General features: G+C 40.9%; 1 protein-coding gene across 2 annotated transcripts in view; it reads right to left on the bottom strand.

The window, feature by feature from the left end:
* Window positions 1-25,366, bottom strand: part of RET (ret proto-oncogene) — a 96,030-nt gene that overhangs the window by 35,477 nt on the left and 35,187 nt on the right. For both annotated transcript variants that reach the window (XM_065670745.1, XM_065670744.1), the window contains 5 exons: window positions 13,450-13,701; window positions 11,522-11,815; window positions 10,416-10,657; window positions 8,449-8,650; window positions 1,578-1,777 (listed from right to left, as the gene is read on the bottom strand). In XM_065670745.1, coding sequence (XP_065526817.1) covers window positions 1,578-1,777; window positions 8,449-8,650; window positions 10,416-10,657; window positions 11,522-11,815; window positions 13,450-13,701 — 1,190 coding nt within the window. The remainder of the gene's footprint in view (window positions 1-1,577; window positions 1,778-8,448; window positions 8,651-10,415; window positions 10,658-11,521; window positions 11,816-13,449; window positions 13,702-25,366) is intronic.

Raw genomic sequence — 25,366 nt, 5'->3', positions numbered from 1 at the left:
GAAGTCAAACGGTTGGCTGGTTTGTTTTTTTTATTTTGCATTCTGGAACTAGAAAACTACATACCCCCAGACTTCAAACAAATGTGTTTAAGCAATCTAAAGTATGTACAGATAAACACGGTTTATCCAAATTTAATTTGGAACTTATTAATTCTTATTACTATGGGACGCATATACCTATATATAAAATTTGCGGGCACATGTACATATATACACACACAAAAAACTGCAATAAATGAACCTATATTTGTATCTACCCAACAGTTAAGTTTCTGCACTTTTTAAAATTACAGTCATGTTGTGACGTACATACAGTTGGAATCTATTTCTAGATCCTAAGAGCTAGGCTGTAAGTATCTTGTGCACCTATGCTATTATTTCTTTTAAGGGGAAACCAACTGGTTTCACCCTATCTCCAAGCAAGAGACTTTTTTTTTTTTTTGCACTACTGAGAATAAAGCTTTCACAATCTGGTGCTACAAATTACCCAAAGAAAACATCAAAAATATCGTGACCTGCACAAAAAGCACTGAATTATGTGCTGAAGTTTCTAACAGACTGCAAATTTAAAAGCTGCAGGTCATCACAAAATAATACAAAGAAGTAGCCTTTTGTAAAGAGCCCACTATGTGAACACACCAATAATATCCTTCTCTTATTTAGTATATTCAGTGCAGACTGTGGGCAAAATATCCCTTGATGAAGCAGTGGCATTATTATTGGTTGTGTAAGGCCCATTCCATACTCTGAAGAGTTATCAAGCCATAGCACATTTCGTCAGATTGAATGTAACAACACACAATATATATAACTTACTTCTTAATTTTACAACTAGCCAGAGGCTTGAAGGTAAATAAAACTGAGTTCTTCCTTAAAAGTCTTCTAATGAACTGGGTTTCTCTGCAACTGGGATGATCATATCATATTTTAGTCTCAGTCCTCCTCTCCGCTACAAATACAGTGGCAATTTTATAACTTTATTTCATTTTTAGGTATACTTTCCACTAAGTCTCAAAAAACAGCTCATCACTGATGTTTTTAACATTCACTTTCACAATATTAATTACATTAAACTAGTTCCTTATTAATGTTCCATAGAAATTACATTGTAATTTTCACCTGATTAATGTCAACCTGTTAGAAAGTGTTTCTGGAAGGCATTATTAACGGCCATAGTGGTGATTAAGCTAAAATGAGGGTTAAATTAGGAAACACATTAATTACTAACTAGCCATTATCTAGAGAAAAGCCATTAACATACTGCAATATGTAAAGCTGTGACTCCAACAGCAAGGCCAAATTTCTTTTTTTTGCCCTTGATATTTTTCCAGTTACTTATGCCTAAGGGTTGCAAGTCCTCCTGTCTATAACACACATTATTCCCATGTGTGGCTTCTCCTCTGTTGATGAGAGAGCTAGTGTACAGTCTACCTGCTATCCACTGCATCCAGCAACAATCATATTGATATCGTATTTTTCATTGATTCTACTGAAAACCACTAAAACCAATGCTCCAGCACATCTTGTCTCAGTGATCTATCTGTCTGAAGTGAAAGGATAATCTACATAGTTCTTACTTGTGCAAAGCGTTCAGCATTTCTGTTCACTGTGAACTGGTAGGTCATGTTTGGAAACTGAATGCTGACAGGGAGGATGGAGACATTGAAATGAAGCATCACCGATCTTTCTGGGCCATGAAACTCTGTGTCATTTACCAAAACATCCAACTGGAAGGAACGATGCTCTGTGACTGAAATGCTTTTATTCAGTACCAGTTCTGCAAAGGAAAAGATTAGTCTATTACCGACCCACGCTATCCACAAATGTGTATTTTAGAATCTTAGAATCATAGAATAGTTAGGGTTGGAAAGGACCTTAAGATCATCCAGTTCCAACACCCCTGCCATGGGCAGCAACACCTCACACTAAACCATCTCACCCAAGGCTCTGTCCAGTCTGGCCTTGAACACCACCAGGGATGTAGCATTCAGTTTCCCTGGGCAACCCATTCCAGTGCCTCACCACCCTTACTGTAAAGAACTTCCTCCTTATATCCAATCTAAACTTCCCCTGTTTAAGTTTGAACCCATCACCCCCTGTCCTATCACTACAGTCCCTAAAGAAGAGTCCCTCCCCAACATTCTTAAAGGCCCCCTTCAGGTACTGGAAGGCTGCTGTGAGGTCTCCACACAGCCTTCTCTTCTCCAGGCTGAACAGCCCCAACTTCCTCAGCCTGTCTTCATACGGGAGGTGCTCCAGTCCCCTGATGATCCTCGTGGCCCTCCTCTGGACTTGTTCCAACAGTTCCATGCCCTTTTTATGAGGACACCAGAACTGCACACAATACTCCAGGTGAGGTCTCACAAAAGGAGAGTAGAGGGGCAGGATCACCTCCTTCGACCTGCTGGTCACGCTGCTTTTGATGCAGCCCAGGATACGGTTGGCTTTCTGGACTGCGAGCACACGCTGCCGGCTCATGTTAAGTTTCTCATCGACCAACATCCCCAAGTCCTTCTCCACAGGGCTGCTTTGAAACTCTTCTCTGCCCAACCTGTAGCTGTGCCTGGGATTGCTCCGACCCAGGTGTAGGACCTTGCACTTGGCACGGTTAAACTTCATAAGTTTTTTCATCTGCCCACCTCACAAGGGTGTCGAGGTCCCTCTGGATGGCATCCCTTCCCTCCAGCGTATCAACCAGACCACACAGCTTGGTGCCATCGGCAAACTTGCTGAGACCACACACAATCCCTCTGTCCGTGTCAGCGACAACGATGTTGAACAAGACCAGTCCCAACACTGATCCCTGAGGGACACCACTCGTTACTGGTCTCCAGCTGGACACTGTGTCACTGACCACGACTCTTTGCATGCGACCATCCAGCCAGTTCTTTATCAACCAAGTGGTCCATCTACCAAATTGATGTCTGTCGCGGTTTAAACCCAGCCAGCAACCCAGAACCACACAGCTGCTAGCTCACTCCTCCCTCCTTCCTCCCCCCTCTGCCGGAGGGATGGGGAGGAGAATCAAAAGAATGTAACTCCCACGGGTTGAGATAAGAACAGTCCAGTAACTAAGGTATAACACAAAACCACTACTGCTACCACCAACAATAATAATAAGGGAAATAACAAAGGAAGAGAATACAACTGCTCACCACCCACCCACCAATACCCAGCCCGACCCTAGCAGTGATCTAGGCCTTCTGGGTAACTGCCCCCAGTTTATATAGTGAGCATGACATGCTGTGGTATGGAATACCCCTTTGGCTAGTTTGGGTCAGGTGTCCTGTCTCTGCTTCCTCCCGGCTTCCCCTCCTCCCTGGCAGAGCATGAGGCTCAGAAAGTCCTTGGTCAGAGTAAACATTACTGAGCAGCATCTAAAACCATCGGTGTTATCAGCGCTGTCCCCAGGCTGAAAATCAAAAACACAGCACTGCACCAGCTACTAAGAAGGAGAAAAAAATGACTGCTACTGCTGAACCCAGGACAGTACCCACCCCTTACTCCATACCATTCACGTCATGCTCAGATCCCACATTTTCAATATACCATCACTCTTGTCTCATATAATATGTATATACACATCCACACACACACACACAAAGAGAGAGAAAGAGATCATTCCTTAGTGCATGGACCAATCCCTATGAAGTTGCTGAGTTCATCCAGTCGATGATGTCAGGCTCTATCTCTTGTAACAGTCTTTCAGAGCAGGAGAGGCTGTATGCAGTGTTGGATCATTGCCTGATGATGATACCGCAGAACTAGGCCGGTTTCATCAAAGTTCATTCTTTGTTGGGGTGATGGTCGGAGGGAAGTTAGGGCCAGTCGCTGGTGACCTGAAGACATCTAGTTGGTGGGTTATAAAAGTGCTACATAGCCGGCAACAGCATACAATTGAGTTCATTGGCTGTTTTCCCCTAAAATCAAACCCCCTTGAGGTACACATTGGACTTTGCTATCTTCCTGCATTACACACCAAGTACATCCGGGTCCCTGAGTAAAAGCAATACCATGAGTGGGGTTGCCTTTACCTGAAGCAGGAATAACCCAGACTTTCTTCCCCAGCGAATTCTTCATGTGCACCATAGGAACTCAGTCCCCCTCTACAGTATGTAAAAGTTCTGACTGGGCTGGGCCAGCTCTGTTGGCAGATCCTCTGGTGTTGACCAACCAGGTGGCCTTTGGTAAGTGTGTATCCCAATGCTTGAAAGTTCCCCCACCCATTGCTCTCAGTGTGGTTTTTAACAGCCCATTGTACCGTTCGATCTTCCCAGAGGCTGGTGCATGGTAGGGGATGTGATATACCCACTCAATGCCATGCTCTTTGGCCCAAGTGTCTATAAGTTTATTCCGGAAATGAGTCCCATTGTCTGACTCAATTCTCTCTGGGGTGCCGTGTCTCCATAAAATCTGTTTCTCAAGGCCCAGGACAGTGTTCCGGGCAGTGGTGTGGGGCACAGCGTATGTTTCCAGTCAGTCGGTGTTTGCTTCCACCATGGTAAGCACATGGCGCTTGCCTTGGCGGGTTGATGGGAGTGTGATATAGTCAATCTGCCAGGCCTCCCCAAATTTGTATTTCAGCCATCGTCCTCCATACCAAAGAAGCTTTAACCGTTTGGCTTGTTTAACTGCAGCACATGTTTCACACTCATGAATAACCTGGGCAATAGTGTCCATTGTTAAGTCCACCCCTTGTTCACAGGCCCATCTGTATGTTGCATCTCTGCCCTGATGGCCTGAAATGTCATGGGCCCACCGGGCCAAAAATAATTCATCTTTATGTTTCCTCAGTGGCCCGACTCTTGGGTGCATCTACATGGCGTACCTTCACCACCAGGTTCTGCACCCGGGCAGCGATATCTTGCCACAGTGCAGCAGCCCAGATGGGTTTACCTCTGCGTTGCCAGTTGCTTTGCTTCCATTGCTGCAACCACCCCCACAGGGCGTTTGCCACCATCCATGAGTCAGTGTAGAGATAAAGTACCGGCCACTTTTCTCGTTCAGCAATGTCCAGGGCCAGCTGGATGGCTTTCACCTCGGCAAACTGACTCGATTCGCCCTCTCCTTCAGCAGTTTCTGCAACTTGTCCTCGAGGACTCCATACGGCTGCCTTCCATCTCTGATGCTTTCCCACAATACGGCAGGACCCATCAGTAAACAAGGCATACTGTTTTTCACTTTCTGACAGTTTGTTATATGGTGGGGCCTCTTCAGCACGCATCACCTCCTCCTCTGGTGACATTCCAAAATCTTTGCCCTCTGGCCAGTCCATGATGACTTCTGGAATGCCTGTATGACTGGGATTTCCTGTTCGAGCTCGTTGTGTAATTAGTGCAGCCCGTTTACTCCATGTAGCATCAGTTGCATGATGTGTAGAGGAGACCCTGCCTTTGAACATCCAGCCCAGCACAGGCAACCGGGGTGCCAGGAGGAGCTGTGCTTCAGTGCCAATCACTTCCGAAGCAGCTCGAACCCCTTCATAGGCTGCCAGTATCTCTTTCTCAGTTGGGGTGTAGCTGGCCTCAGATCCTTTCTATCCCTGACTCCAAAAGCTGAGCGGTCAACCTCGAGTCTCCCCTGCAGCTTCCTGCCAGAGGCTCCAGGTAGGACCATTCTCCCCTACTGCGGTGTACAGTACATTTTTTATATCTGGCCAGGTCCGGACTGGTCCAAGGGCTACTGCATGAATTATCTCACGTTTAATTTGCTCAAAGGCTTGTTGCTGCTCAGGGCCCCATTTAAAATCATTCTTCTTCCAGGTCACATGATAGAGAGGGCTTGCAATCAAACTATAATTTGGGATCTGCATTCTTCAGAACCCCACAGCACCCAAGAGAGCTTGTGTTTCTTTCTTATTAGTTGGTGGAGACATTGCTGTTATCTTGTTGATCACATCTGTGGGGATCTGGCGACGTCCATCTTGCCATTTTGTTCCCAAAAATTGAATCTCCTGTGCAGGTCCCTTGACCTTACTCCATTTTATGGCAAAACCAGTTTTCAGCAGGATTTGGATTGCTTTCCTCCCTTTCTCAAATACTTCTTCCACTGTATCACCCACATAATAATGTTATCAATGTACTGCAGGTGTCTCCAGTTTAGAGACAAGGATGTCATGCGGGACGGTGTCAAACGCTTTGCACAAGTCCAGGTAGATGACATCAACTGCTCTACCCCTGTCCATCAGTTCCGTAGCCCCATCATAGAAGGCCACCAAATTGGTCAAGCAGGATTTCTCCTTAGTGAAGCCATGCTGGCTGTCACCAAGCACCTTGTTGTTTTTCATGTGCCTTAGCATGCCTTCCTGGACAATGTGCTCCAAGATTTTACCAGGCACAAAGGTGAGGCTGACTGGTCTGTAATTCCATGGGTCATCCATTTTCCCCTTCTTCAGTCGTCGGGAACTTCACCTGACTGCCATGATTTTTCAAATATGACGGACAGTGGCTTAGCAACTTCATTCGCCAGCTCCTTCAGGACCCATGGAAGGATTTCATCAGGGCCCATGGACTTGTGTACCTTCAGGTTCTTAAGATGGTCTCGAGCCAGACCCTCTCCTACAGTGGGCCTAGGGTCTTCATTCTCAGTCCCTGAGTCTGCCTTCCAAGACTTGGGTGGTGTGGTCAGAGCCTCTACCAGTGAAGACCGAGGCAAAGAAGTCATTAAGAACCTCAGCCTCCTCCAAATGCAGGGTAGCCAGTTCTCCTGATGGCTTCTGGAGAGGGCCCACGTTGTCCCTAGTCTGTCTTTTATTCACTATGTACCTACAGAATCCCTTCCTGTTATCTTTAACATCCCTAGCCAAGTTTAATTCTAACTGGGCCTTAGCTTTCCTAGCCTGGGCCCCAGCTTCCCAGACAACATCCCTGTACTCTTCCCAGGGCCCCTGTCCTTGCTTCCAGCTTTTATAAGCCTCTTTTTTCCCTTGAAGTTTCCTCAGCAGCTCCTTATCCATCCAAGGAAGTCTCCTGGCCCTTCTGCTGCACTTCCTTCTAGTTGGGATACAACACTCCTGAGCTTGTAGCAGGTGACCCTTAAACATCATCCAACAGTCTTGGGCCCCTCTGCCCTCTGGGGCTATATCCCATGGAACCTTACTAAGAAGGCTCCTGAAGAGGCCAAAGTCTGCTCTCTTGAAGTCCCAGGCAGTGAGCTTGCTGCACGCTCTTCCCACTGTCCTGAGGATCTTGAATTCGACCATCTCATGATTGCTGCAACCAAGGCTGCCCTGGAGCATCACATTTCCAACCAGCCCTTCCCTGGTGGTGAGCACAAGCTCAAGCATGGCACCTCTCCTTGTCAGCTCCTCTATTACTTGCAGAAGGAAGTTGTCTTCCACACAACCGAGGAACCTCCAGGATTGCTTGTGCCAGGCCATACCATCCCTCCAGCAGGTATCAGGGTGGTTGAAGTCCCCCATGAGGACAAGGGCTTGCGAGCATGAGGCTGTCCCTATCTGTCTATAGAGCACTTCATCCACAGAGTCCTCTTCATCAGGCAGTCTGTAACAGATCCCCACAGTAATGTCTCCCATCACTGTTCTCCCTTCAACCGTGACCCACAAACTCTCTGTTGACTGCTCACCTGTCCCCAGACAGAGTTCCATACTCTCCAGCCTATCCCTAACATAAATTGCAACTTCCCCTCCCCATCTGCAGGGCCTATCTTTTCTAAAGAGCCTGTAAACTTCCATTCCAGCACTCCAGTCATCTGAGCCATCCCATCATGTTTCTGTGATACATATTACATCATATCTCCATAAACGTGCACACATCTCTAATTCCTTTTGTTTGTTCCCCATACTACGGGCATTTGTATAGACACATCTGAGCTAAGCTCCAAATGAAGACGGCTCATTGGCTGGAGGAGCTGAAATATCTCTACATTGCTCCAAGCATTTATTATAGGTGCTGGCAACTGACTGGGAGTGTTGGGATGGAATGATGCCCCCCTCCCCCAACACATCTAGTTTAAAGCTTTCTTGACCAGCCTGGCAAGCCTCCTACCAAAACTGCTCTTCCCCTTCGTTGTCAGACCAACTCCACCAGCCTCCAGTAGATGTGGCCTCCCAAATAAGAGTCCCAAAATTTTGATGCAATTCCAGTAAAATGATACACATAAAAAACAAATGAAAATATACTTCTACAGTTATGCTCTGTGCCATTCAAGATGTTTGAAGAAGTCCTCTTACCTTCTACCTATAACGCTGAGAAACCCACAATCAGAACTTACTGCTTTTTCAGTACCCACAACATCACACCACAAGCTCCCTATTCCAGAGATGAACTGACTCGATTTTTTCAGTACATTTTTAAAACTCAGTGTTTGCTTAATTGAAAATTTCTCAGCTGTCTTTAGCTCAATATTTACAGAATACTTGGAAAACTTCAAGAGCTTATTGGTCAGTTACTACCAAGCAACTTCTTTATTTGAAGAAAGAGACCTTACTGTACTCATGTCGAGTTCCCCTCACTTGGCTGCCATTTGGGCTGAAGTGGATTTCATCAAAGATGTGCTCTACCCGAAATGTTTCACTCATCCAGGGATCGTCAGTAATAATGGTTCCTGTGTATTTCTTTCTGCTGCTTTCGAGGGGATAAATAGGTGTTGTGTCTGCATCGTACACAGTTAGCGTTGCAAGAACAGTTCCCTAGAAGGAAATAATAAATGACATGGCTGAATTACCCAAAGCTTTTTTCATCTGATATATGTTTGAGAGATTGAAATATTGGCCAACTAAAACCTTACAACTTTCTCTCAAGCCTACTTTCATTCAAATTCATTTTAAGCTTCAGATTATTACTATTTCACACCTATTTGGATCTGAGTTAGGAGATCAAAAGAAGATGGCAGTTAAAAAGAACTTACCATCTTGTCATATCACCATATCAGTCTATATCTAAATACAGTGCTAAACTTTTGAGGTAGGAAATGAGTGCACCTGAAAGCTCTTGATTGTTTTAATTTTTAAAAAAATCAACATTATTCTATACTACTACTAAAAAAAAAAAAAAACCAAAACCAAATAGGTAAATAATATGCATACTTAATAGGCATGAAATACATTCAGACAGGTCAAACTCATTACCCAAATGACAAAAGTGACCTTGGTTGTCATCTTCTGCTTAGTCTACTAGACTGCTGTTCTCTACTGAGACACTGAAGCCACAAGGCCTGTAAGATTTCTATTAGCCATTCTGTTGTTTCAAGTTCACTTAGGTATTAGAAAAATTTGAAAGTTTACAAATATAATGTCTTTTTTTTTTCCCCACTGCAAAATGCCAGTGAAATTCACTGTGTTCTAAACACTTGAAGGCATGTAATTTCAAAGAAAATATTTTACTTTATAAAACACTTTTGGGAGATCTTCAATTTCTGTCATCCAGAGCTAAACAGAACTCCTACACCTCTAATTTTTCAGAAGTAAAAAAGGAATTACTTTATACCCAGGCAAATGTGATGTGTTCAGAGGTGTGCTGTCAACACTTATTCTAGTCGGGAGGTGGCAGCAAACTCCCAAAATAATTTTTACCCCTTCCAGACACAAATATGAGCAAGACATACTTTGAAGGGAAATCTGACTACAGAAAAACCCAGATTTTGTTACTAAATAGAAGTCCCCTCAAGAAAAACACATCACTGAGGCCACCAAAGGGCCTTCTCTATACCACTGACTTATAAAGTGTTCTTGCTCCTAACTGAAGAGCCAAAGAATTCCCCTGCATACTTTTCACTAAAGCGTGCATGTACATGTACGTGGGTGTACATGTTCAGGGGGCACACACAAAGACACCCAGGGGTTAAGACCTCTTGAAAGGGCTCTTGAAAGACACTAAGATAGGTGATGGTAAAGGAGAAGTGGAAAAGCACCATTAAAGTAAGATCCTGGAGCTCTCTGTTAACAGCCCAGCCCTGGAAACACCACTGCCAGGTACAATGTTTGCAGAAGGCAACTGCTTAACTTTCTGTTAATGGTACAGCATTCTAATAAATGTTCTGAGTAAAGCTGTGATATCTTACATAGATCTGCATATATGGGAAGGACACATACATGTCCTTCTGAGTGTTGCCCTAACAACACTCGGTTTTAGTTACCTGGGGGAAGCAACTCCGGTAAGAAATACAGAGCAGACCTCAGTATAGCAAGATACAGTTATCCTGGCCACAATCTCAGCAATGGTCCATCTTGGCCTCAGGAACTGTTGACATGCCCTTACACTGGTTAATTCTCTTCTTTCTTTGGGGTCTGAGTAAGGTACAACTCAGGAGAGAGGAATCCTACAAACCCAGCATTTTACAGTCACAGGGCTGTAGAGCATGGTGCGGTGATGTGCTTGTTGCCAGGATCCACTACCCAGCGCATGCCTCCCACTGCTGTGGTCCTACTTTATGAACTAGATAAAAAAGAAAATTACCTCTTTCCTGTTGAACTCCACGACAGCATCTGCAGTATCAGTGCCATTGGGCAGGAAGGGCGGAGAGTCATCTTCATCTAACACATTCACCAGGAAGGGCACCTCCACCTGCATCTCCCTGAAGCCCTCTCTCACGGTACATTTGGCTATCAGCTCGTACCTCTCTCTCTCTTCTCGATCTAGGCGCTGTGTCACACTCACACCGGTGGTGTTCTCATTGTATCGGAAGGGCATACCTTCAGCTGAAAAACAGAGCCTCAGTATAAATAAGTGCTATCACTTCCCAGTGTAGGACTCTGATGGTTTTCTTCTTTAATACTCTTTTGCAATCCAGTAAATCCATTTTGGACTGCATGGTAAAATGCAGACTTGCAAGTAAGTTGTGTAGTTATATTAGGGTAGACACCGCACCTGGAATACTGTGTTCAGCTCTGGGACCCCCAACACAAGAGGGGCACCTCTCTTACGAAGACAGGCTGAGAGAGTTGTGCTTGTTCAGCCTGGAGAAGAGAAGGTTCAGGGGAGACCTTAGAGCAGGTTCCAGTGCCTAAAGGGGGCCTACATGAAATCTGGAAAGAGACTTTTTACAAGGGCATTAAACTAAAAGAGGGGAGATTTAGATTATATATCAGGAAGAAGCTCTTGACTGTGAGTGGTGAGGCACTGGCACAGGCTGCCCAGAGAAGTTGTGAATACTTCATTCCTAGCAGTGTTTAACACCAGGCTGGATAGGCCTTTGAGCAACCTGGCCTAGTGGAAGATGTCCCAGCCCATGGGAGGGGAGATGGAACCAGATGATCTTTAAGGTCTCTTCCAACCCAAACCATTCTATGATCTAGAAGCAGCACATTTTAAAACCTAGGATATTCCCAGTCTGGTTTTAGCTGGTGCGAACTTCTAAACCCAACCTTTTTCCTGGGGAAGGGGACAGACCTTCTTCCCATCCCTGTATATCTCAAAGGCAAAAATCTTTAGTTTGAGTTCACATTTGCTATAGAATTTCCTTTACAGAATCAATCTAGAGGTTCTACTACAAAAGAGACCTTAACAGAGTGCAGCTGTTTACATCTATTGCTGGTACATGAGTGGCTCAGTTCTAGTTTTACCTGCCAGCAGTTTGTAGGAAATGCTAAGATTCTGACACAGATGATGAATTGAGGGTAACTGGAGCTGATGGAATGTGCCAGGTGGTTTATTCTCCTTGATGTGAAAGGAGAGATCCATTTCTGTGAAGCAAAGCTGCCTTGCTGTCAGGGAACTGCAAGCTGGTGCAGTAGCATTCATCAAGGAGAGGAAAACTGTGGTGCGTGTAGCCGAGTCACATTCCTTCTCTTGAAAGGGGTGGGATGAAAGGAAGACATACAGCATAACCTTTGATAATGGCATCCAGTTTCCTACAGCTTCAGAGGAAAAAATAAAAGAACAAACAGCCAAAAGAAATATTTTGCAGGTGACAAACCAAGATTTTTTTGGTCATTTTGTACTCTAGTCCATTATTGCACAAGCAACCATATAGTCCTATTATGCGGAAGCAATTCTTCAGTGAGTTATTTGTTGGTGGGAAGACTTTTAATCTTAATCACCCCAGTAAGACAAAAAACTATAGGTGTTAGCACCATTTTTACATTATCAGAATCTCACAGAATGATATATTCTGTCTTTAAGACACTGACATAAACCAGGTCACTACTAGTAAACAGCTTATTGATAGGACTGGTTTTTGGAAGGACAACAGAGTGGGGTGGCAGCAGGGAAAAAAAACTGCATGAAATGGAATAGATATTCAGGAGAGATTTGTAACTACTGTCATTTAAGTCTGATAGTTTATACCAGTTGAGGATATGGGCCAAATTATTTAAATTTAGAGGACAAATTGCTTTACAATTTTGAAATATAAAGAGTTGGTCAAAAGACAACATAGACATCAACTTGTGGAATCTACAAATAAAATCTCAAGCTTTATTGATTTTTACTACCTTGGTCTGACTACAGATGGAATGATAGTGTTTCTGTAGATCTAACTCACTTGAAGAAATGCTCTAACTCACTTTGACCCATATGGACAAAACAAGGCTCTCTAGTTCTGGATAGCTGTTCTCCCTTTATTCAGTTACAAATAGCTAAGTGATATTCATGAACACTGAGTACCAAAAATACAGCAAAAATGGGTGAGATATCAAGCACTCAGCCCTTAAAAAATACAACAGTGAATGTCTGAAGTTGAACATTTCAACATCAAGGCACCTAAGTCAAAGGGTAGTGTTGATATATGGCTCTTACAAACTCAAGACAGCTACTACAGACTCTCCCACAGCAGAATTTCTGCAACTGATCACAGTGGTATGCCATTAACTCCTCACCCATTTCCTCCTCCACTATCTAATGATACCTAATTTCCTCATAGATCAAAATCACCAAAACCAATTTACTGCTAAAGTATAAAAGAAGATGGGGAAAAAAAGATAATTCATTTCTGTAGTTCAGTGGTAAGCTTCTCAAACAATGCCAAATCTCAGGAAAGGGAGAGAGATACACTTAACCATTTCTTCCAAGGGCTGCTGCTTGGCGTAACATGCAAAGGTACTTTGTGAATCCATGTTACCAACCAAGGATGTTTTAGGTGAGATTTTAACTAATCTAACTACATTGGTCTGGGCACTAAATGCCCAGCATTAGCACAGTGGAATTGGCTTAATTTGCACCAGTAGATGAGCAAACTGCAAGTCTCAATGTACAGCTGTGACTTATACAGCTGTGAAATGCAGAAAAAGTATTTCAAATAATGCAAATTTCCCACCGTACCGGAGTCCATAGTGTGAGCAGCTGGATCTGTTCCAGGGCAGTGATTGCTTTGGCATGTGGTTTCCTGCATTTGCTTAGTGCTTCATTGGGTCTGCTTTCTGATTTTAAAAGGGAAAATGTGTTTTTCACCAAATTTGATGCTCATATGGTAATGGACAGACCTCATGATCTAACTGTACTTTGTTTTAATAAGAAATACTTTAACAAGAAAAGACAGTCTTCTCATACTTACACAGCATGTTGAAGTCTTCTCTATCCAGGCTTTTACTGAGGTAGAGAAGTCCTGTTTTTTCTCTGATTTGAAACCAATTATTTTCATGCGATCTTGCTCGAGAAATGATGAGGTTCTGGCACAGATGAAAGTGGGCCACCTCTCCATGTGAATCCCTCAAGGTGTGGATGCGCAGGAGTGGTGTACCTGCTGGCTCATCAATGTAAACATTTTCCAAGTACTCTTTCCTGGGGAAGTAGAGACCAAAGGCAGCTGCAAAGGAAGGCACACAAGAGGAGAGGTGCTCAGAGTTAAAAGATTTTTGTTCTGGCATTTTCTTAAAAGATGCATTTCCAAATAACCAAAGGCTTCATTCTCTAAGGATTAAAAAAGCATTAAAAAAGATGTGTAAGAAGGCAGACCCTCATGTGGTGTATATAAACACAGTTGTACTGCGCTCAAGTCATGAGCACAGCCACCAAAAATTTGGCCTATGGTTTATGTTCAAGTTACAAAATCATATGAAAACTAAACTGCTTTGCTGTAAACATGGCCCAACTCAAGCAGAACACTTAATCACAGAATCACAGAATGGTTTGGGTTGGAAGGGACCTTAAAGATCATCTAGTTCCAACCCCCCCCTGCCATGGGAAGTGGAGGGAACACCCTCCACTAGACCATGTTGCTCAAAGCCCCATCAATGAAGCTCTGCTTGCCAAATTGTACTTAAGTTCATATTTGGAGCTCTCAGATGTAATTCCATTACCTCAGATCATATTCAAAGAAGGAAAAACCTTTTGTTGAAATCACATACTTTAAAAGCCTAAATGCACTCTCTGTTGAGAGAAAACACAGAAATATAGTGATGCCTTGCACACATTTCGTTGGATTACATAAAACCTCTTTTATGTAAGAGTCCTTTTGTGGCTCCCTCCCTTTCTAAACAGCATGATACTTTTGGTTCTGAAAATGGGAAATGTTTGAATAAAATTTATATCAAAGTCTTATAAGTATTTTGAATATGATAGAGAAGGCAGAGAACTGACTTGCCTGAACTGGGGCGGGAAACATACATTTACTTTTAATACATTGGCTGTGACTGACCCATTGTTTCCCTCCAATTCCCTCTACCCTCTGACATTTACATCTAGTAGGATTCAACTATGATTTAGATGCCTGTTTCTTCAGATGATCTCATCTTACCAGGTCACTTTCAATCACCTCTCTCCCGCTTCCCAGTACTTCCCTTCCAATTCTACTGCTTGCAAATATGATCACAGTGGAAGGCTTGATAAGCAAGAAAGGTACAAAGTGATACTTGTTGCACTCACGAGAACTGAAATACTGGGACGGTCCCTCTTGCGCTTCACCTACACTAACAGTCAGTAGTCACTCAGGTAGAAAAGAATACTTGCATAGTAGAGAATTTTGAATCATTTAATCTGATTTCATAAGGAGTAAGGCATATAAAAGACGCATCTGCTGAACTAATTAATAACAATTTTCATATGCTACTAATACAAGAATATCATAAATCAAGCCAGATACAACTGGAAATGATGGTAATACAGCAGTAAAATTAGGGATATAATACCAAAACTTCTTCAAAACAGCATCAGGCTATAGCATGTATTTATTCTTTATTATTATTGGATCCATACACTGGTTTACTGAATGGATAGGACCACAAACAAACTGTAAACAAGAGACCTCTAATTTCATTTGGAAATACCACAGAAACCACTGTACCTTGTAATGTTTCATGACATCAGTATTCCTGGATGCAATTACATCCATGAGATTTACAGAGGCCCATTATTTTTTCTACATATATTTTGAAATACACTTTTAATAAAGTGCTAAAGTAATACAGTAGGCGAATTTGCTCCAAATCAGTTCATTCAAAGGAAAGCCAACAATAATCTTTTGGGGAGTTTTAGAAAAGCATTAAGTCCTGATGACCCCTGTCTCGAAGAAAACTATTACTTCCAATTCTGGTGCTACCACCATCTTTCTTTGTGAGTTAAGTTTCCTGAGCATCCATAGTAAATTCTAAATAGTTTCCTAGTCCCTCTGTCTGTTTTGAAGTGAAGGCAAACCTGGCAAATATTCAGTGCTAGAAGTTCCAACAAACTGTTTTGTCAACAAGAGGAATAAAGCGGTACCCAAATAGCAAGCCCACTCCCAGTGCAAGCAAACAAATTTCCTTGAACTATTTTACACAAAAATCTGATTTTAGAATTATGAAAACTTCCTCACAACACATCCAGCACTGAAAATTCACTGCTCAAGACTAAAAAATTACTTTTAACCCACTGATGCAAAGAAATGAGGCTCATACAAAGCTAGTTACAGGACAGAGAAATATTTCCTTATTCCTAAGACTGGTCTGAACAATTCTAATGCCAGCAATGCTGTGTGCTCAGCATCACAAACAGATCATGCAGTGCAAGAACTGGCACAGTTGCAGAAACATGAAATCACTTCCAGTAAAAGGAGCAAACAGAATGCAGAGTATATATAAATAGTATGTATAGGTAAAGTGTGAAATTGGAAAAGAGAAACCCAGGATATTTTAAGTTGGAATTATTTATTTCCTCATCTTACACAAGTGTGTTAATTTTTATATGCGTTGCTTTATCAATCTGGGCCCACACTGCAGGCTATTATGTACACAGTCATGTGTAATGAAGTACATGCATAATTATGACAGGCATTGCCACCTGAATGTCTGAAACTTTGCATGCAGCTACACCTCAGCAGAGGTCAGCGTCCTGACTGCTCTGCATCTGAAAGATTAAGGTTAGTATTTATGCTGCAGACTCTGAAATACTTTGGCATCAGTTCACAGGAGCAGTCTTCTCTGTTCTTGGGGAAAAAAAAGGGGGGGGGGGAATCCTGCAATATTAAAATCTGATATCTCTGTAGATAACAGAAATGCAAAACAATGATCTACATTTTGAAAAAGGAGAAGGATTCCTTCCTAAAATAACTTAGAATTTTTGTCACTGATTAACAAGCAGTGTTCTTCACAAATAGAAAAGCCACTTTAAGAAATCAGTAAAAGCCACTTTAAGAAATTTAAAGTAGAAGCATGACCTTTTTCTCCCCAGTTCAAAGCTGAAAGCTGATGAAACTAAATTCTGTCCATCAAAAGTGATAGTTTTAGCACAGTGCATATTTCATTGAGGACAACACCTGAGGATAATTTTAAGTGACACCAGTGGGTATGAAACACTTTCATGTTTTACTTAGAAAACAAGCATTTGAAGAGACTTTACAACATTGTAGAAACTTAGATGGCAAAAGAAAAAATATAAACCGAATTTAGCCATGTAACAAGATTCACCCAGTGCTGTGGATCTTGAAATTGCTGGGATTTTGTAACAAGGTTCGCCCAATGCTGCTGATCTTGAAATTGCTGGGATTTTGTAATGTCATTTGTATCACTCTGTAACTCTATTTCAAGCACTGAAAGAAATGAGAGGTATGCAACAGACTGCCCAAGTCAAAACCACACTCTGCATGTAAATCTTTGGAGGCTGATTTTGAAGGAGACCTTTGAAGTAGAAAAGTAGCACCCACTTCCCTGAGCTGTGTTCATTCCTTTAAGCCATAGTTAAGTTAAAACCAGATTCAATAACCTTGTCATCTGGCAAGTATGCTGCAGGAGGAAGAGGTTCTAATCCTGGCCACAGTTCCTTGTGTCCTGAACAAAAAAATAAAAAGGACTTGTACAAGCTTCCTATGGAAGCCAGATGGAGTTTTTTATTGAATCTGCCATTTAAATCAAGAGGAATTGAGCTGGTTATGCTCAAAATTGATGGCTGAAGTTCTTTTGCTTAGGAGTTAAAAGCAGAGAAGCATTTCATGTTACAACCTTGAAATACACCACAAGAAGGTTGTCCTCTAACATTCATGAGCTACATGAGAGAAAGAGAGAGTTACTAAAATATTTTGGGATCTCTAAACTTTCTTCAAGAGGACACTTCAGCGCTTTGTTCTACAATCAGCACAGAGAACTCAGCAACCTCTGATGGATGAAAAGTACTATGTGATAACAGCGCATCAGTAACATACAGAAAAGTGATCATATTTAGGCGGATATAATGCTACTGACTAATAGCTCTTACAGGAAATAGATACAGCTATGACAGCAGTTTTCCAGGTCAGTGAGAGAAAGCAGATGAGACTGGAGAAATGAGACTATATATTCTTTGAAGACTTCGCTGTCTTTTGAAATAAGGCAAATTTTCATGTGCTTCTTTTCAGTCATGGATGATTAGGTAAATAATGACTTTTGACAGAAATAGGTTTTTTTAATAAAATTTGTTGTAGACTACTTCCATGATTTTAGTGCTTTTTATCCTTGGCACCATAGTCTTGAGCAGCATTGGTGGAATACTCTTGATGAAAACTGTTAAACTGACTATAGTAACATTATACTCTTACCATCAACGACAATGATGGAAAATGTAGTTCAGCTTTTTAGCCACAAAATGAAGTGACATCGAATTTTTTATTAGTGTAAAGGAAGACATCATTGTAAGATATTCTCCCAGTCAATGTTTGTAACCATCTTTCAAAGTACAATTGCAGACTTCTGAAAACCTGTTTTGGAGCGAATTATCCCAGACAGATTTGCTCTAGGAAATTATATGCTCAGGGAAGTCCTTAGAAAACCATTTCAGGTCTATGTGTATCACTTGCAGAGTCTCAAAGCACATTAGAGAGAGTGAGAAGAGAGGACAAGCAGCACACAGCAATGTCACTGGTAAGCATTCCAACACCCTGGTCCACAAGACAAAAGATCCATCTGTGACTTTTTCTTCTGAAGAGAAGCCAGTGCAGGTTGTAGCATTAAGTGAACTGCTGGTCAGTAAAATGCAGCAGCTAGCTCACTCTTGAACCTGGAATTGAAAACCTAAGAGCAAAAATCACAGAAACTGTGAAAGCACTGCACTGCTCATATTCAAGGTTCTCAGCCAAATCATCTTCCTCAAGCTAAATAAACAGATGTCTTATGTAGTTCACAGCAAAAAATCCAAAGCTTAAATGACTGCTGCTTGATTTACGGTACACCATGTATTTGAACAAAAGGCTTGCTCTTGATTTAAAGACTTCAACTGACTGAAATCTGACATACCTCTTCAAAGCTCTTTTGGGTTTCATTACTCATGTAATCTGAAGACTCTCCCTAGCAGGCATGCTTGCTACCTTCCACCTTCTTTTCGCCAGTTCATGCCAAAAGTTACACTTTTTGCCAGTAGATGAAAAAATCTTTACACATCTCTCAATGCCTGCTGGATGAACATGCATTTAAAAAACACAAGTACTGCTTTGTGAGTTTAAGAGAACATAAGATTAAAAAAAGTCAGAAACACAGAAATGGAACAAGGGTTGGTTTTCATTCAACAAGTAATATACACCCATATAACCACATCTGACAAAATTTACTCGGAGCTTTCCAGCATTTTGAAAGACAACACAATGATTTATTAAGGACAGAACAGCTCTCATGCAATCAAAAATCCTTAATCAAGAATCGACATGCATCTCCCAGAAAAGGGGTATGCTTTTAATGCAATGATAGCCCTATCATTGTAACATACAGGATTTAATGAAATAATAGATGAACATGGGAGTCTGATGTTAATAACCCCCCATTTGTTGCAGCGCATCAGATTTCAACAAGCAATTATCTGTCAAGGTTAGTTTTGTATTCCTGAAATAATTATCTTTACTTTTGACATGTAGCCATTATGTTCCATTACTAGTATCAATATACCCAATGTTTGATTCATCAGAAAACAAGAGCAGCAATGCAATTGTATATTTTAAATTAAAGGACTTGCCCACTTAATGCCCTTTTATAGCCCCTGCAGAATTAAGAAATAAACTCGCCTTCATAAACCAAAAAGTCAATAATTTAGAAAAATCACTATCACTTAATGGAAAGGTAGCACGAAACAGCATGGCTGGAAACAACACTGTGTGGATTGAACACCCTGCAATGTATTCAAAACAATATCCACCATCTAACACAGGCTGACCCATCCCATAAGAATAAAAATGTTTTTGCCAGCATTTACACGAATGTTTCTTCAGTCAGGGATGGTTTAACAGAGAGAACAACCTCCACATTACACAAGGAATTACTCCAACCCTTCCTTTGGTTCAGCAGCAGAATTTTAAATGAAGAACTCCTCACTGCACACTGTGACTCATTTACAGGGTCATCACAGAAGAACTATATCCAATAGACATCACTTTCCAAGTTGCACATCACTTGACACATCCACTCAAAGAACTAATGTTGACCAAGGCAAAACAACCATGGTTTAAACAAAGCACCCTGAAAAGCTATTTGAACATCACTGAAAGGAACCCATCAACAAGGAACAGCTCTGGAGCTCAGCTTGTACCTGCAGTTCATGGCAGAGCACAAGCCGAGTTTCCTTTCTCAAGCCAGGGAGTTTCAGTGTCAGAAACCGCAGGCCGGAGAAGAGATTGTGCTACACAGTTTAATCCACACACCACCTCACTCCAAGGGAGCTCCTCAGCTGACCACACAGTCATCGCATGAGACAGCGTGTCCCAGGCAGGGACACAGCATCAGTGGTGGTGGGAACCTACATCTACTGTCCTCCTCCCTCCATGCGCCTGCACACCAGGCACCAGAGCCTGCTAGCCTCACCGACTGCCCTAGGGGTACAACCACCACTACGAGGAGACTGCTTCCTGCACAAACACCATTAAAAATTTCTCCTGGTTTTATACAGAGAAATCAAGTAAAATTGTGCCACCACCCGCAGCATTAGTGCCTAGGTGTAACTCCTAGTACATTTGAGAGTCACTCCAACAATGGCAAATAGAAGAACTGGCACACACTTAACTAGCAAGCCATTGACACGGCTCAGCAGCATGGTATTATTTATTTTTAGGTGTGTTACTTTTAAGCTGATCATTACAGAAATTGTAGCAGATGTGATATGAACCAGAGAGCTGTACTAAAGCGAAAATGAAATTAATTCCTTTTTTTATAAAGCTGCTTGTCCAGACCCTAGGTTAGAGCGGACTGGGGAAGGAACACTGTAGAGTTTAGCTCCAGAATTTTCTGAAAGCATGCTCGAACTTTATGGAACTGGGTAATTGCTAAATTTTACCTGCTGTGTAGCACAGTTGTTAGAGAATTACAGAATGAATTTCAATAGCAACAGTATCAGTGAAACACATGTGTTTGACAGAATATGATACTTCCAGAAGGAACTGGTCCTTACAAAGTGATGGTAAGCAGAAACAATACTTAACTAGAATATACTCCAGACCTGTTACACTGGTCTGTTTAAAGTTAATTGCTTCTCTTGTGATTTTGCTCACAAGATTCCCATGCTCATATTGAAAACCACCCTGAATTTTAGATTGAAAACACAGAAATTAAGTAGATACAAATACTCGTGGTTTAAACCCAACCACAAACCTCGTCCACTCACTCCCCCCACTTCTTGCCCTCCCCTTGCTCCTGGAGGGACGGAGAGGAGAATCGAAAAGAATGCAACTCCCACGGGTTGAGATAAGAACAGTTTAGTAACTAAGGTATAACACAAATCACTACTGCTGCCACCAATAATAATAATGATAAAGGAAATAACAAGGGAAGAGAATACAACACCTCAGCACCAGCCAACAGATAACTCGCCCCACTTCCCCCAGCCGAGTACCGACCAATACCTTGTCCAACCCTGCAGTCCCTCTACCCCTTCCGGGTCACTCCAAGTTACATCCTGGGCATGACGTGCTGTGGTATGGAATACCTCTTTGGCTAGTTTGGGTCAGGTGTCCTGTCTCTGCTTCCTCCCAGCCTCCCCTCCTCCCTGGCAGAGCATGAGGCTCAGAAAGTCCTTGGCCAAACCAAACATTCGAGCAGCAACTGAAAACATCGGCGTTATCAGCACTGTTCCCAGGCCAAAAGATCAAAACACAGCACTGTACTAGCTCCTAAGAAGGAGAAAACTGACTGCTGCTGCTCAAACCAGGACACAAATATTAAACAAACAAACAAAAAAAAAGGCTCAGTCAACAACCTGTATTAACCCGCTAGTAAGGAAAATGAGAAAGGATTTCGTAACACATTAGTAAGATAGACCTGGTTAAGCCAAAAGGAGGACAAAAAAGTGTAGATGATGGTCTTTTCCAAACTCGTTGATTCTATGATTCTATAAGACAAAAAGTTTGCTTCCTGTATCAGGCATTTTTGAACATAAATTTAAAAAATGTCAGGATCAAAGAGAGACCCTAAATTTGTCAAAAAGAAAATATTTTAGTTGGATTTGTGAGATTTTCATTTTTGACTCAAGAATGAAAAATCTGTACAGCACAGTATCTACCAGAGTGAATGGGACAATGTTTCTACTAAAACTCTTACCTCCTAGTTCACTGATGCCCAGTTCACACAAGGTCAAACCTGTGCCTACAACTTTGATTTTAGAGCCCACACTTCTAGGTAAGTTTTTGAAAATCTGTCTTACTTTCTTATGGTTTGTTTGTTTGATTTTTTTTACTTCAGTAAAAAGGCCAGATTTTGATGCTTCATTGTTCTAAATACCAGCGTCACTAAACTTAAACCATCTCTTGTAGAAATGAACTACTTTCCATTACATATAAAGTTTTTATAAGAAACTGCAGGTGTTTCTGAAAATTCTTCAGATCCTGATTCTGTCGCCCCTCCTTATTTATGTGATTAGATACTCCTTTTTCAAATTATGGCTTAATCGCATGAGAATAACTAGATATAATTTTGCTCTGTATGAGTGCAGAGTTGAAATGTAAGACAAGGAAATGGAGTACTGTATTGCAGCACAAATTAGATTAATAAATATTTAATAGAATTTATTTACCTCTGGATGGAATTTAGGGTGTTTACAAGGCAGCTCAAAAGACATAATGCTTCATTTTTATACCACTCCAATTCATCTTTGTCTGGATATGACTTATCATGTTCCGTATGTCTGTATTTCTAGTGATCTCTTTGTATTTTGCTTCAACAACTAATCCTGAGTTTACAAGCGTCAGAGAAATGATCTCACAAAGAGTGCCCCTGCTAAAAACTGCAAAGCTTGAGGGTTTGTTTCAGCTTGCCTACAGTGGGTGACAGCTAAAAATCTTCACTTGAAACATGGGAAGTTTGAAAGTGTGTGTGTACATAGTTACTTATGTATCAAGACTAAAATAAGATCCTAAAAAAGATGTTAGTTAGCAATTTAAGAAAATACATATTTTCTTAATTTTCTTAATACATATTGATATTATTTTATTATAATTTATATATATTTTTATGAAATATATATAAAATGTATATAAACACTATATATTGATACTAGTAATGGAACATAATGGCTACATGTCAAAAGTAAAGATAATTATTTCAGGAATACAAAACTAACCTTGACAGATTCTTAATTTTCTTAAGCACACACAACTGTATTTTCAATCATTTCTTTTCTTTAAATTGTTCAGACAGAACCATCAGGACTACCTGGAAGTGACTCAGTCTGTTTATACAGAAGCAAAAGGAAAGACTAGAATGTCCATATAAGAGGCTTTCCATAATTCTCAGCTCAAGTAATCCGCAGGATCATAAAGCCCATGGCTGTAAACATAAAAGAAACATCAATCCACAAATTCGTAACGTCAAGACATTGATTTTAGTGTCTAACAATTACACAAACAATAAAAGAAACAGGATTAATAACAGGTTCAAATTGAGACCCCAAGCATAAACTACGCAGCCTTTCCCAAATTAAATATAGAAGTTTAATTGGAAATATTTTTTACAATGATTTTTTTTTCATTTTTGCATGACATAATGCAAATCACATTTCTGTTACTAAATAACACTTTATTCAGTGTGAATCTACCTAAAGCAAAATGAACACTAAGAATAAGATAAATTAATTTTTAAAAATAGTAGCTCAATCTTTGGAGATAGACAAAGTTTCAGCAGTTTCAACATCAGGAACCAGGAAGCATCTCTATTGAGACTGCTCTGGAAGCATCTTGTACAATCCTAGGTACCATTTTTATTATTTTTTTAAAGGTAAATTGGAATAGTAATGTATAACACGCATTACTATACATTACATTACTATACTATTACATTACTATAATGTATTCCTCCACCAGGAACTGGATAGGACTAGGAGCTAACCTAGCACTGCTAAACACCCAAATAAGAGATTCAAATAATCAAAGATTCATTTTACATTTTAAATGGTCCTCTCCTTTCTTGCGTTATACAGGTTTTCAGAAAATGGATGAGATTATCAAGAAGCAAGGCAAAATTAAGTATAAGTGTTGGAATACCATCTTTATTAAACTCCAAGCTCTGTCATACACAGGCTCTGCAACCACTGGGTCACCCTTATCTACCACTCTTTTAGTAATTTAATTTTATTTTCAATTTTTCTTTTACTTTCTTTTATTTTCAACTCGTTTCAATGAACTCCTACAACTCAACGCATTCAAGGTCCATTCATGTTGCTTGTATTTCTGGCAAGTAGAATTATTCTGCATTATATTACAAGAGATGCCAAGACAAGAAGCTGAACTCAGTCCGCTGTTTTATTTCTTATTTTAAAAGTAAAGAACTGTTTTTCTATTCACTGTCTGTGCACACTCTCTATGTGCCTTCTAGAATGTGTTTAAGTGTTATGTATATGCAGAGACTGTGATAATGAGAAGACCATCAATGTATGTATTGCTGTTCTGTGCTAAAAATGACACACTAGTTGTATGTCACTACATTACTAATAGAGGATTTTATGATTTTGAGATTTACAAGTGCTCTAAACTCGTTATACTTTAATTAGCTTTCACATATATTTACTCCAACAGCACTGAGCTCATATGCAAGGTAAACATTATAGCAGTAATTTGGAGAACAAGGCACTGACAACTAAATATATTTGTTTCACAAAAAAATAAAAATATATCACAAGACACTTATCTGCAGAATTTTTATGCATACTTGATAAGATGAAAGCATCCTTAAAGACAAGTAAGTTTAAATTCATTATCTTAGTCAAAGAGATTATCAGCATCGAAATGCACTTCCTATATTAAGATACAAATTTACATCCCTATGCTGCTTCCTTAATAAATATAAAGTACTAAATTTTCACAATCCCAACTCATGAAAATGAATGAAAAACAATTAACTGTTGATTTATAACAAAGGTTTGTATATGCACAAACTCCTATGGTCCCATTACTACTTTGTCTCAAGTTTCCCCATTTCCTTCCTTCCAGCTGCACTTGATTCTGCACCATCAAAATGAAAACGAGTCTTCCTGTCAATTATAAATAGACTGAGTCAGACATCAGGGATCACTTTCTGACAGCTCAGTGCCATCCTAATGCTAATGACCACAAATACTACCATCTGCTTCCTACGCTTGAGCCATCTTCATAGGGCAAATACACTCAAGCGAAGTATGTACTAGTATTTCTCATAGATAGCTTTTTTTCTCCCCTCACCATTCACTGGATTGCAACAATTGACAAAATGATAACCCCAGACCCAATAGTAACAGTATCGGTTTGGGATAATTGCACAATATCTTCTTGATCAACAACAGCAGCCCCTCTACATGGGTCATGGCAAGAGGGGTCTGATTTTTAGAGAAAAGGTGCCCGTAGCACATTCTCACTTTCTAGCAAGTAGGCAACTCTATTGCATCTTGATTGATTTTACTTAGGATTCTCCACTGTTCAACTGGAAAACCTATTTTCTATATTTAGTGCAGATGTATTAAAATTAGCCTGCTAGACCTCAGGTAGTGACATAGCAAATAGCTCAGCCTGAATTGTATTTTATCCATATATATAATATCTCCGTCTTCCCTCATTTTCTCCAATTCCTGCAGTTCATTAAAGAAAG

The sequence above is a fragment of the Lathamus discolor genome, chromosome 3 (genome assembly GCF_037157495.1).
Source record: "Lathamus discolor isolate bLatDis1 chromosome 3, bLatDis1.hap1, whole genome shotgun sequence".
NCBI lineage: Eukaryota > Metazoa > Chordata > Aves > Psittaciformes > Psittacidae > Lathamus > Lathamus discolor.
Note: the sequence above shows the minus strand (reverse complement) of the source record. Positions and strands in the feature narration are given on the sequence as shown.